The sequence below is a fragment of the Lutjanus erythropterus genome, chromosome 21 (genome assembly GCF_056507025.1).
Source record: "Lutjanus erythropterus isolate fLutEry1 chromosome 21, fLutEry1.hap2, whole genome shotgun sequence".
Classification (NCBI taxonomy): domain Eukaryota; kingdom Metazoa; phylum Chordata; class Actinopteri; order Lutjaniformes; family Lutjanidae; genus Lutjanus; species Lutjanus erythropterus.
Genome location: NC_139337.1, coordinates 30,194,638 through 30,208,563, shown reverse-complemented (window position 1 = coordinate 30,208,563; position 13,926 = coordinate 30,194,638). Strand labels below are relative to the sequence as shown.

Sequence of the window (13,926 nt, the reverse complement as noted above, 5' to 3'; positions counted from 1 at the left end):
AAACTAAAAAAGTACAGAAGTAATTAAACAAACAAACAAACAAACAAATAAATAAATAAATGTAGAGATAAATAATCAAATACATGTATAAATACATTTTAGTTATGAAAAAGGCTGTAACTGTATTTTTACATTTATTTCTTTATGTATTTATGCATTTCTACTTGGGATGTTATGTTATTATGTTATGTTAGGATTAATCATTAACTGATTAATCGCCATTAAGAATTTAACCAGCTAGAAATGTATTAACTCATAATTAATCATCGACAGTCTAGAAGTGGCAGTTATTAAATTAAATAAATTGATATTGTTTTGTTTGGCAGAGCGATTGGCTGAATTGGAAAACTTCAAATTAAAAAAAGGGAAAATATGTGTTTTGTTTCCTATTAATTATCAATGATTAATCATTGATTGTTGTCAACTATCTGTTGAAAAATGCACAAAACTACACTTTCTACATTTCTTTATTTTGATTCTGGGGCGGCGGTACCTTTAACAGTACAGCTATATGACTTCTTCATTTATTTATACATAACTACAGTAATGTATCACTATATTTAGTTCAATTCAGATTATAATTAGATCCGATCACTGCAACCAGTCCAGCTTTAGGACTGAGGTAGGACCACCTTTCTTATTAACATCAGACACAGAAATGAATACACAAATAAATGTAGATATGCAGAAACAAATATATGAATACCTGTAGAAATCTGTAAATAAATAAGTAAATATAGATAATAAATTAATTACAGAAATTGCCTTTTTTTTATCACCAAAAAGTAATATTTTAAGTAATTATATATTTTTCCCTATCTTTATTTATTTATTCTGACGTCATTTTTGTAATTGTAAAGATCTGTGTAGGTTTAAAGACATAAAACACTTGGTCAAAGTTAAAGAAAGATGGTTTGGGATTGAAATTATCACTCTCGCGAGCTCTTTCGCGGGTCTGGGGTTCCCATCTAGACAAGACTGTCTCGCACTCACCGCCCACTACGGCTGCAGCAGATTCAAGAGGCGCCAAACGTTTGGGCCAATCACAGAAGCCGACGTTAAAGCTTCTCAGTGTGGTGTCCCGCGATAGGTCGGGTCGTATCATGGCGCCAGCCAATGAGACTGAGAGTAACGCTGGGGGGGCTGAAACGGGGACATGTGGACAGGTTCCCTTTGTTCTCTCATATGTCAACGGAATAAAAACATATAACAGGTCGTTTTACAGCTAAATTATCAACGGACGCAATTTATTTTTATTTCCCAACAGTGTCAGTGCCGCCTGTCAGTTGTCACATTCATGTCAGCGAGCAAAAAACGTTTCATAAAGATAATGCCGGCTGACATGAAGTCAGAGATATCGTCCAGCTGCAGGTGAGAGCAGGAGTACAGGTGTCCGCTCTGGTCTGAGCAGCCATGTTCGTTAGTAAATGATAAACAGCGTCAGTTTGTCCAGAAATTCACACAAAGGATGAAAACCAGGCAAGTTTACTAAATGAGATTCAGTGGCCGAAACCAGCAAGGGCAAGGGTCGGCAAGTTTATTAAGCCACGCCCCTTCTAAACAGCCATTGGCTGACAGCTCGACATCGTCTTAATGCTGCGTTCAAGGTAATTGGAAACATAAGTCCTCAGAAAGTTCAACTTTAAAACGGACTAGAGCCAAACATAAGAAAACACGGGGAGTAAAATTCATTTCAAGAATACAGTTATTTCGACATTTCAATTTTATTCTCAAAATGTAAAATTAAAAAAAAAACTTCATCTTCTGATTGATTTTTTAAGGCTGCCACTAAAAATCATTTTAAACACTGATTAATCTGCTGATTATTTTCTCACTTAAATAGCTGGTTGGTATATAAAATTTCACAGAATGATGAAAATGTCTATGTTGGTGGTTATGGTTTACAGTTATATAGGACTCAAGAAAAGTGTTCAAACTGATTAATCAATATTCAAAATAGTTGGCAATTAAATAAATAATCAATTAATAATCAGTTAGTCAAATAATCATTGCAGCGCTAGGTTTTTTTTTTCTCATTCCTGGCACTAATGCTGAAAACTTGATTTTATTCACAACTTTTTGACTTTATTATAAAGATATAAAATGGTAATAAAAATTTAAATTACAGTCTTGTGTTTGCTTCAGCCAACCAGTTAAGATGCGGCTTACATCTACATCTGCCTAAACTCATTTAAATGTATTGAAGACTCTGAAGGAATTTAATGAAGGTCATTATTCATCTTTGAGTCCAAATGGTTGTCTGAAGAAATTCTCTTAAGGTATTGTTGAGATAGTTCACGAGAATGGGACGGTCATGAGGTCATTTGTGCTCAGCTTGTTAGGTAGTAAAACACCCACCATGGCAAAGAAAAAAAAAGTTAAGTGTCCCATGACAATATTGAGTTTTATTTTGGGGGGGTAGCGCACTAACATGGCAAAAGTCATGATGTATTTATGGTGAAATACTTCCAGTTCTTGGTTTAAATTAAAATGATTTATTATGCGACAACAACAAACACCACACATCTGTAATAAAGAACATGCAGGGAACTATTTAAGCATTTAAAGGAACATAGAGGCCAAATAATATTCTTGCATATAAGTCAGCCAGTATGGCACTGCATTGTGTTTTATACACTGGAAAGACACTGTAGAGGGAACTTCATCTCATTTTCTGCATTAGAGGGAACACCAGAGGGCACTTTACCATGTTTTATCTACTGTAAGTGCATCCAAAAGAACACAGGACATCAGGGAATAACTCTCATAATGATATTAATGATATGATATCGAGACACTTCCTTCTTTTTTAGTTTCAGCTGAGGAAGTTGTTTGATACAGTCAGCGTTACAGAAAAGCCACTAAATGGACCTTGTGATGAGATTGTTTTGTGGAAATTTTGTCAGCCAGCAGATGGCTCTGTACTTCCTCAAAGTTTCCCCTCATGTTCAGTCTCTACAAACAGATCGGGGAGATTCCCCCGAAGCACATGAACTATTTTACATCAACACCTCATCAACAGGAAACCCAGTTTGACTAATCAGCTGCACTCTGCTCTCTTTAGATCTTATAGTTTATACCCATTTATACTGAGCGTTTAATCACAAACAAGTAAAACATTTTTAAGAATGGGCGATTGTGTTCAACATCTTGAACTGTGTGCATCACTTGTTCATTGAGCTTCAGATCAGCCCGAGATGTTCACAGAGGAAGGGGTCGAGCTCACAGAGAAACTCAATCATCTCTGAACTGGCAGCTTCACCTTTCTTCCTCACTGTGTCGAGGACAAAACGAGCTTTGTCTCTGTGGTTTTGGACCTCGTCCGCTGACTCCCTCTCAGAATCAGTCAGCACCGTTTTCTCGAGCAGTTTGTCCAGCAGAGTTTTGAGAACAGGTCCTGATATCCCATCGATGAAGCTGCTCCGTATGTCCAACAGTCTGTTGTTTGGAGGGAGATTCAGAGCGCTCGGCCCACAGGACCTTTTTACTGCTGTGGACGAAAGACAGACTCGTCTTTCCCAGACGCTCTTGGAGCTTTTGTTTTCCCTCAAAAACAGTTTAATGTGTTTCATGATTTTTTCTAAAATCACCTGGAATGATGGGAAGTAGTTGTCGTAGTTGTCACAGTCAAATTCTGCTTCAGTCGGTTGAACTAGAACTGAGTCGTCTTCAGGACAGGTGGACAGAGTGTATTCCTGCTTTGGACGCAGTTTACAGTGAGACGATGTCTCGATGTAGATCTCATCTCCAACTAACTTCTTCCTGGTGCGCACCACATCCCGGAGCACGATGTTCACTGGTAGCAACAACACATTGGCGAGAGATTCAGGATCAGGATCAGCTGGAGGCCTGTAGAACAGCAGAACCAGCGCTCGGACCGGGTCAGGTGGTGAGTCTTCATCCTTCACGTTACCAAAACCAGAAAAGCCTGTGATGTTTATGATGACATGAGTTTCTGTTATCTTCTGAGGGACGATAAACTCGATGCTCTCATCGTTCACATGAGCCACTGACAAGAATTCACATCCACCTGTGGAGCGGATCTCACAGTGTGGGAGATGAAGCTGACACACAGACTGCTGCAGACACTTGATGTCAAACAGGGGTCCTGCAGGCTGCTTGTGATGTTGGGCCAGTAGCCTCCTGTCCCAGGGGACGGTCCTGTAAACCACGTCCCCTTCTGCCTCCATGTGGAACACCAGGCCTGTCACACTGCACTGGTACAGACCTGGACAGGAGCACTGGAACCTGTAGGTTTCATCGTCTTCATCAACACTGATCTCAGGTGTGAAATCCTCAAAGCTGCTTTTTAACAGGTCAGGTAAGCTCTGTGATCGTGTGAAGGTCTTGTTCTCTGGACAGGTTGTTTGACTCAGTGAGGGAACACTGTGAGAACGAGACAAACCACTGGAGTCTCTTTCAGTCCAACCAGGATTTGAGGAGGACAGTTGGAGGTGAGAATGGGTTGACTGGTTGTTTGTGACTGAGTAGTTCACAGCTGTATCACTTGTCTCCATTTCCATCAGGACATCATCCTCTTGTGCTCCGCTTCCCTCAGTGCAGACAGTTGAGTCCTGGGGGACCACAGGCCTGTCATGTGGACAAGGAGGGCTAAAAAAAGTTGGCGCTGTGGACTGAGAGCAGGTCGGCATACTGAAAGTAGAACTGGAACTATCAAAGCTGGGGCCACCATCATCTGTGTCTTTTCTGTCTGGAGGATGTAAGGTCTGTCCTTGTGTTTGTGAAGGAGTGGTAGGAAAATAACCTCCACCTCCACAAGATGCAGCTCTCAACACTGATGTGGTGTCTTCATCATATCCACTCATCCAATCCATCCTGGCTCTCTTTCCATAAAGTGCAATATCGTCTGAATCATCATCATCATCACTGCTGGAGAGGTGAAGGCTGGATGGACCAGCTGTTGAAAGTGGCAGAAATTTTCTGGTGTCGTACACATCGTCGTACATGTCTTCTGAGATGTTACAATAATCACGTTCACTTGGGGCACCATCCCAGCTCTCAGGTGTAAACTCCTCAAAGCTGCTTTTTAGCAGCATGTCAGGTAAGCTCTGTGATCGTTTGAAGGTCTTGTTCTTTGCAGAGAATGTTTGACTCAGTGAGGGAACGCTGTGAGAACGAGGCAGACAGCTGGAGTCTCGTTTACTAGAACCAGGACCTGAGGACATCTGGAGGTGAGGACGGGTCGGCTGGGCGTTTGTGGCTGAGTATTTCTCAGCTGTAACAACTGCCTCCACGTTTACCAGGACATCCCTGACATGTCTTGACTTAGATAGAGCCCTCAGAGACATAAACTCATATTTATCCTGTACTTGGCTTCCTTCAGTGGCAGGTGAGTACAGGTGGACTCGATTCCTGATTCGTCCACCTTGAGGCTGAAGAACCGAGTTGCTTACAGGTGAATCTCTGGCGCTCCCTAATCTGCCACGTCTTCGAGGATATACAACCTCAAAGTCTGGTGTTGGTGTTGGACGTAAAAGACAAGATTTCTCCTTCTTAAATCCAAATTTAAGACCTTGCTTAAAGGGTCTGCGTACAGGTGAAGGTGCAGATTTCTTTATGTGATCTCTTCTCTTATGGGATAGGGCTGAATAATAGTCTTCCGAGAGTTTGGAGTGAGATGTGCTAGACTCTTCCTCAGACTCAGCATGATGGCGAATGGATGGAGAACTGTCTCTGCAAATCCTGGACAGAGCCCTCCAGATCGCTCTGGCTGCTCTGCTGAAACATGATCCATCTCTGTCTGGTCTTCCTTGTCTCACAGCGGACGCCATTTTGCTGCGTTCTTCAGTGTTACAATCAGAGTCAGTGGAGCTGAATGAACGACAGAAACAGGTGGACAACCAAGCTCTCGTCTTGTGTTTTCTGTCTTGTTTTGGCTCTGTTCGTCACTTCCAGCTGAAATTATTTTCTTTTTCTCTCAGAAACTTTGAATATCTTTGAATCCTGGTTTATTTGTCTCCTTTGTGTTTCTCCTGCTCCCACACCCTGGAATAAAATGACAAAAAATAAAATTTCCTTCAAATACATCAGTTCATTTTTTCAACAAAATACAGATATATAACTCCAAATTATAATATTTTACTAGTATACAGAACATATTCAGTAAATAAAATAAGAAAAGTAATAACAAAATTAGTTACTTATCCATTAGGATTATAAAATCTACTGGATCTCAAATTTGTAAAAAGACTAATAAAAAGCATAAAGTGGGACATTAAAAAAAACAACAAAAAACAATGTATAGACTCATCACTTATGACTCCAGAGGTGTGTCATGGTGTCTGTATCTGCAGAGAACCTCTACTCTGTGTTTTATCATCATTTTGCTGCTCAGGAAGTTTTATCAACCCAAAATGTTGATATGTGGTGGAAATGAAACAATTAACAACCTTTCTGATGTGTTTATGAACAGCTCGGACAAATCCAACCGATTCTACCTTTAACCAGAGGATGTAAGAAAATATTCAACATGTCTTTTCATATGATTTTATAGCAGCCTGGACACTAACCTTTTTTTTAGATAAGAAGTAAAAACATTATTTTTACAGCAGTAAGTTGACTACATTTCCCATCAACACTGACTGAAGATCCACATGAAACATTCCAAATTGTCTTTTTAGGTTCATTTAAACAATAAAAACTGAAAATAACACAAACAACAGACTGATAGTCCAGTGAGAAAAGGCAAAACAGATAAGAGGAAGCTACACAACTGACATTATACTTACCAATGAGAAGAAGAGGAAATGTATTTGTGTCAGAGAAGGTGAAGCTGAACATCACATTTCATAAAAGTTAAACAGTTAAAACAGTGTTTTCTTGCTGGCTCAGCCTTTTTATTTGTGGCCACGTAAACACACTTCTTATAGTCTTTGTTTCCACCAAACTCATAAACACACCTGTAAGTAGACGTCGTAGTTATTCATTAATATGTTAATGCATCAGTTTAGTCTCTGACTTACCAGTGAGCTGCACAGGATGACTTCTGTCCTCAAACATCGACGGAAAAAATAAATATACATGTAATACCAGAGATGGTCGGCCAACTTGTGGTTTTCAACCTCAGTCTTTTTCTTCTTCCTCCTCTTTTTGTTCACAACAACAAAGTGTAACAGGATGGATTTGAACAAGAAGTTATTTTATTTTTTCATCTCACCATTAAAGAAATAAACACCTGCAGCCTAATTTTACTGTAATGTTTCTATATAACAACGTCTCTGTGTGGTTTTCTGAGGTAAATTCCATTTTATACTCTGATGATGTTTGTGTTCATATCTGTCTGTTGTTAGAGCTCCTCCAACTGCAATTTATAAAACTACACAACTAATATATACTACTAATATATAAATATTATTACTTCAATCAATCTCCAATCATTACTTAAAAAACAACTTATTTAAATGATTATAAATTAAAAATGAATTAGAAAAGACCTCCTTTCCTTCGGTGTTAAGTGAGAACATTAGAAATATTTGCATCAAATGTCCAGTAGATGGTGATATTTTATCAGTTATAGAAGTTTATTGTTTGGTTGAAGGCGACAGTGTCGAACCCTGAATAAATAAGTTCAGTTCTTGAGTTAAAATTTAGAAGACAGAAGGAAAATATTTAGAAACATTTAGGATTAAAAACAATTACTGAAACAAAACTGACTCATATGTCAACAAAAACCTGGTGGTTTGATGTAAAATATGTTTGGAGAGAGCAGGAGACACATTTTTGTGAGAAACAAAGTTTTCATAAACTTTTTCATTTACATATTAAGCAGAAAACTGTCATACTTAAAATATAAGGCCATGTTTGTATTTTTTAAGTTTTCAGACTGGTTATTTTGAACCTTTATGTAACAGGTGGGAGAAATTAAGCAAACCACATTTCAGTTTACATTAACAGCTCTGCATAATCCAGTTATTTCTGTGTCAGACGTTCTGGTGAAAAGACGTCAGCACTTTCACAACATGAAGGACGACATTTCTCTCTGGTCCACTACGCCTCTAAACCTGAACATGTACTGATTCATGAGGTCTGCTGGAGCAGATGAAGTCCTGAGGAGTCGAGGATCAATATTTCAATCACTGAGTCTGACAGGATCTGTGTGATGGAACTACAACAAACTACAGAGACACTGGATTTACAGCACAACTGTGTTTTATTGATAAATGTGATCACAGTTTACAAAGATGAACAAAATGACAGAGATGAAGCTCTTGAATCAGTAAAGAAATACACTTGATTTATTTGACAAAATCCATCTGCTGATTTCAAACAAACATATCATGAAAATATATAAATCTACAGTTAAATGCTGCTGATTAAGAAGCAAAGAAAGAGGAAAATCACAATGAAATTCAGGACTAAATAATCAATCAGTTTAAGTTACTGATCAGCTTCACAGTGTGGCCTATGTTCTTCTCATATTTAAGAAGCGCCATCCACCTTTAGTTTTTGCATCTGATCTCTGCTTTATATCTGTTTTTATATCTTCAATAGAACAGATAGAACAGATATCTGTTGTTCTTAACATCTTGACTGTCTCCATCAGCTCTTTCACTTGATGTGACTCTGAGTCTCTGTTCTCAAAAACAACACACCTGTTGTCACACTTTTCAACTATTTTCTTGAGTTCAGGTTGGCAGGAACGTAAAAATTCCTCCAAGCTCATTCCTGCATGCTTCAGGTCGTCCCCACGAGTAAACAGGATGACCGTTTGTTTGTGAGCGTTGCTACCAAAAGCTTTTTCCAGCTTTGTCAGTATGTCTCTCTCACCATCTGTAAACCTGCTAACATGCATCACAAGTAAATACACACAAGGTCCTGACTGACAGAGATCTCTGCACTTTGTCAGATGTTCGATCTTCACTGATGCATCAATGTCATCATCAAAGATGTCTGGAGTGTCAATGACACGAACATGTGTCCCCTCTATCTCAGTTTCTGCCTCTTGGCACACCAGGGTGACTGGTTTTGAACTGACTCTTGAATCAAAGCGTGTCTTTCTCAGGATCGTGTTTCCACTGGCACTCTTTCCAGACCCGGTCAGTCCCAGCAGAACCAGGTTCACTGTAGTGCCAGAGTACTTTCCTGCAAAGATGCAGAACAAGAAGAACTTTACAATGATCTGTTTTAAATCCAAGTATCTGCTTTTTTCTCTTGAAAAAAGAAACATGATCATTCATATTTAGAAATGCACACAAAACTACTACACTAACAAATAAAAGGTTTTGTAAACTGCTGTAAAACCTTGTAGTTCTGTTTGACTGAATCACCTTTCACTTCTTCACTAAACATCAAACACTTCAGTGGTTATTATGAGAGAGATCGTGGTTTACCTGTCATCCCCTCTGGAGTCTGTGGTGCTGACATATCTGGCTCGGGTTTGTCATCAAACCTATAATGTCGAGACAGAAACATATAAACTCACCAACATGTTTGATCACTTTCAGTTCATCTAAGGTGTAATATTAGATGATCACAACAGTTTCCCACTAAACTAAATTGACTGAATATTGTTCATTTATGCCATAAAAGAGAATTTGTCCCAGATATTTCTTTTGTTCATGAAGTTAAGTTCATTTCTAAACATACGTTTCCTCAGTCACCTTTACCTTTTGTTGGTTGGACTCGGGCGTCTCTCCTCAGCCAGTTTGCTCAGGTCACTGATAACCTGCTCGAAGGTGGAGCATCTGAATGGATAATCTGTGCGTCCTCTGTGTCTGACTGGTGGCACAACTATAAACTCATCAGTGGGTTTTCCAGTTTTCCTTGCTAAGTGGTCTATCTGCTGCCACACCTTATCTCCTGAAAATCCATCCTCTACCACCAACAGACACATGTCATGCTGTTGATTTATATCAAGAACTTTTCTTACATCATCATACTGTGTGTACGAGTCTGGTGTACATATGAACTTATATGTTTCATTTTCATATATCTCAGGTTCTCTCCGAACATTTCTTTTTGATAGTTGAGTCAAATCTTTCCCTGTGATGTTGGTTATCAGGGCTTTCTTCAAAGAATCTCCATTTCCCAGGACAACGACTGAAATCTTGTTTCCTTAAAAAACAACAATCATAGTTTTTACATGACATACAATAAAAGAATGCTATACATGGTTACATTTCATCTTAATTCTTTTTTTGCTTAGCGCATTAAAGACAAACATCCTTCATAGAAAATTATTACTTCACAACTTACTGTCAGACATGGTCCCTGGATGCAGTGCAGCAAACTGCAGACGAGCTGTGTGGCATCTGTAGAACGTGCCGCCTGTTTTATAGGAAGCTGTTACGTAAATATTATGGGGCGTGTCAGCATCAACGTCTTTAAAAAATGCCTCAGTGTTAATCTTTGTCATCTTTGTAGAGACTTCGGTGCTGCGAGAAGATGGCTTCAGTTTCTGCTGGTAAGACTCAGTTTTTGGTTTTATCCACTGCATGTATTAATTGTCTGCTTTAAAATCACATTGTTTTTATATTAACTCAAGATCAAACACAAATTATTAATTATATTGCAGGTCGTGATTTGAGAATTGTGATGATTGGAAAAACCGGTGTGGGCAAGAGTGCTGTTGGAAACACCATTCTGGGGAAGAAACACTTCAAATCTTGCCCCAGTTCAAATTCAGTGACTGAGACCTGTGACAAAGGTGAGACACGCTGTGGTAACAGAGAAGTCAGTGTGGTCGACACACCAGGGATCCTGGACACTAAGATAAGTGAAAAATTCCTCATAAAAGAAATTGTGAAATGTGTCCAAGCGTCATGTCCTGGTCCCCATGTGTTCCTGCTGGTCCTCCAACTCGGTCGATTCACCCCTGAAGAGAAGAAATCAGTAGAAGCCCTGCAAAAGCTGTTTGGTCCAAAAGCCAACCAGTTCATGATCGTGCTGTTCACCCGTGGTGGAGAACTTGGAGACACGACCATACAACAGTATGTACGTGAGGGCAGTGCGGAGCTTCGACAAGTCATCCAAAGCTGTGGAAGCAGGTTCCACGTCTTTGAAAACACCAGTAAAGACAGAAGTCAAGTAGAGGAGCTGATCAGGAAGATCGACGACATGGTGGCTGCAAACGGGGGGATGTGCTACACAAATGAAATGTATAAAGAGGTGGAGGAAAAGGGAATAGACTTTTCTGGGCTGTATGACTTCATTGGTACACTGGGCAAATATGTCGCAGATTTTCTGAGTTTTCTTAGAAAAGTTTAAATCAAGCTTAGCGTAAGTTCAGTCAGGCAGACTATCACTACACCTCATTCATTCACAGCTCTCTCTCTCACACGTGGTCTGGTCTGTCACAATTTAATTGTATGCTGTTTAATTTTCATTTACTGGTGTAACATATGCCTTGAAAAAGTACCTTGAAGCTTTAGTCTGTATAATGAAGTTAAAATAAAAAAAAATCTGTTACAGAAACTGAAAAAACTCTGTTTGTGTTATTGCAGTATGAACCCAGATATACAACTGATTATTGTTGTTGTTTATTGTCAAATAAACTGCTTGCGGACACAGTTCATTTGTATTTAACTGTGTGGTTTATTAACTCCACAATAACTTCATAACAACACTGTGACATGTGCTCTGCTTACAGTAAGTACTCTCAACCAGATTTGCTTACTCTTATTTAATCTAGCTCTCTGATTGGTTACATGGCATGTCAGTCTACATGCATTATCCAATCCCTTTACACTGGTACTATGATTTACAGTGGCAAAGGGTAATGAAAAGTTAGAGCCTCCATATTTAATCCGGTCTACGTACAGATATGAATCTGTATGCAGACAACAGAAAAGCCTGTGTCAGAGTAGTGAAAAGTGCCAATAAGTTAAGACAGGCTCAGCAGCCATATTTGTTAAGTTTACATCTGACGGGACAAAACTGAAGATAAAAAAAATCAGGTTGAAGATTTATATGTATTATCAGGGACCAAAATTAGCACCAGACAAATGCTGAAAAAATATGCAAGTGGCTGTTAGATGTAAAACATGGATCAAACAGAAGTTTACTTATAGACCTATAACAGTCCAACAGGTGTTCAATCTGACTGTTCATTTTCAGACATCCATTTTAGGGTTACATTTAATCACAAAATGATGTTCATTGATTATTCTTATACAGGCGGATTTGATTTAAGCATTGATTACTACATTGTACTACATGTACAGTAAATATTTTAGTGTAGGTGAATGCTGGATGAGGATGAATCTGATATATCAGGGACTTGTGTCTCTATCCTGACACTGATGACAGATCAATCATAAAAGCACTCATGTTAAAGACAGTTCTTGCATAACAAACTAATATTTAATCTGCATTTAAATGTTTCTAAAGACGTAAACTTCTGCAAATCCATTTGATCTTGTCTGTGCTTTGATATCAACGATATGAGTGAGGAAATGAGACAGTGTGTTAGACAGCTCCTTCAAGCTCCACAGAGGAAGAGGAGTCAGAAGGTCAGAGGTTGTAACCTGTGAGCGAGCAGGTTAGGCTCACAGTCATATGATGATATTAGACAGTGAAGGATAAAAATGTGTCCATGATCTGCCATTACAGAGAGATGGTTGAATCATGCTGCAGTGCATACACGCGATGCATCCAGAGTTTTTTTTTTTCTCAGCCTAATTACACTATTTTCATGTTTTCTCTTGAGATACGCGGATAAACCAAACACAGGAAACCACTGTGCCTTGGATTTCTTCAGCTCCACCCTTATTTCATGATCTGGAAGCTGTGGATAAGAATGAAATCACCACTGAAGAGTTTATTCTCACGCACCCTGGAGTGCACCCTGCCCACTTCTCTGTCTCCACACACACACACACACACACACACACACGCACGCACGCACGCACACACACACAGCAAAGTCAGTGCACAGCAGAGCAGATATGTCGCAGGTGGAGACAGTGGCATTAAACAGGTGAACTAAGTCCAAGATTACTCGACAACATCTGCACTTGATATTGTAAGTAAGTGCAATAAAACCCTCGCGAGTAAAAAGCCAATATTTTATCAACACACCTGATCAGCGAGCATCAACATGTAATCATATGAAGAGCAATATTTTAATCTGCTCTGCCTGCAGTCTGACATCCATCACTGCTGTTTCACACAAGTGCAGCACGCTGGATCAACCAGTAGTGAATTAAAACAAGCCAAAATGTAACCTGTCTGTATTTTGTCAAACTGTTAGTCGTTGTGAAGAAGACAAACAGCCCCTCCTCTCTCTGCAGGCAGAGAATCACCTCAGCACCAGAGAACAGGATGAAGATACTGACTGATGTCTGTGTTCTTTATTCTTTATAAACTTAACTCCACGTTGTGATGTCACTAAAGCAACATTTTAGACTTGATTCTAGTGAGATATTGACTTTATACAGTAACTTTGCTGCTGTAAACAGCAGTTTACAGTTGCCACTCCATTTATAGTTAATTATAAAAATATTTGATTCACAAAGATTAAAATCTGTGTGAGCAAATTTAAGAGCAAAGTTTCTAAGGAAACAATTTAAAGGAATTTTGGGATTTCAGCATCTACAGTCTAGAGACACCTGGTGAAATCTCTGCACACAAGCGGACAGATTGAAAACCAGTATTGAATGCCTGTGACCAGGGCGGTGAGATATGATGATATTAGACAGTGAAGGATAAAAATGTGTCCATGATCTGCCATTACAGAGAGATGGTTGAATCATGCTGCAGTGCACGTTCTAGCCGTTTCTAGGCTCATACACGCGATGCATCCAGAGTTTTTTTTTTTTTTTCTCAGCCTAATTACACTATTTTCATGTTTTCTCTTGAGATACGCGGATAATCCAAACACAGGAAACCACTGTGCCTTGGATTTCTTCAGCTCCACCCTTATTTCATGATCTGGAAGCCGTGGATAAGAATGAAATCACCACTGAA

The 13,926-nt window shown here is 39.1% G+C and overlaps 3 protein-coding genes across 3 annotated transcripts; 1 reads left to right on the top strand and 2 right to left on the bottom strand.

The window, feature by feature from the left end:
- Positions 1 to 2,581: 2,581 nt before the first annotated feature.
- Positions 2,582 to 5,792, bottom strand: LOC146307834 (uncharacterized). The gene has a single exon (XM_084710413.1). The coding sequence runs from the start codon at positions 5,790 to 5,792 to the stop codon at positions 3,183 to 3,185; it is 2,610 nt and encodes an 869-aa protein (XP_084566539.1). The 3' UTR covers positions 2,582 to 3,182.
- Positions 5,793 to 8,188: 2,396 nt separating this feature from the next.
- Positions 8,189 to 10,244, bottom strand: LOC146307833 (GTPase IMAP family member 7-like). The gene is made up of 4 exons (XM_084747686.1): positions 10,216 to 10,244; positions 9,627 to 10,074; positions 9,351 to 9,409; positions 8,189 to 9,102 (listed from the first exon to the last, which is right to left on the bottom strand). The coding sequence occupies exons 1-4, from the start codon at positions 10,223 to 10,225 to the stop codon at positions 8,423 to 8,425; spliced, it is 1,197 nt and encodes a 398-aa protein (XP_084603812.1). The 5' UTR covers positions 10,226 to 10,244; the 3' UTR covers positions 8,189 to 8,422.
- Positions 10,245 to 10,357: 113 nt separating this feature from the next.
- LOC146307832 (GTPase IMAP family member 7-like) lies at positions 10,358 to 11,519 on the top strand. The gene is made up of 2 exons (XM_084747687.1): positions 10,358 to 10,423; positions 10,535 to 11,519. The coding sequence occupies exons 1-2, from the start codon at positions 10,405 to 10,407 to the stop codon at positions 11,224 to 11,226; spliced, it is 711 nt and encodes a 236-aa protein (XP_084603813.1). The 5' UTR covers positions 10,358 to 10,404; the 3' UTR covers positions 11,227 to 11,519.
- The last annotated feature ends 2,407 nt before the right edge of the window (positions 11,520 to 13,926 follow it).

Coding starts and splice junctions, on each gene's coding strand:
- LOC146307834 (XM_084710413.1), bottom strand. CDS start 5,792: ATGGCGTCCGCTGTGAGACAAGGAAGACCAGACAGAGATGGATCATGT.
- LOC146307833 (XM_084747686.1), bottom strand. Junction 9,410..9,626: donor CCGAGTCCAACCAACAAAAG/GTAAAGGTGACT, acceptor TCGACATTATAG/GTTTGATGACAAACCCGAGC. Junction 9,103..9,350: donor GACTCCAGAGGGGATGACAG/GTAAACCACGAT, acceptor GCATCTTTGCAG/GAAAGTACTCTGGCACTACA.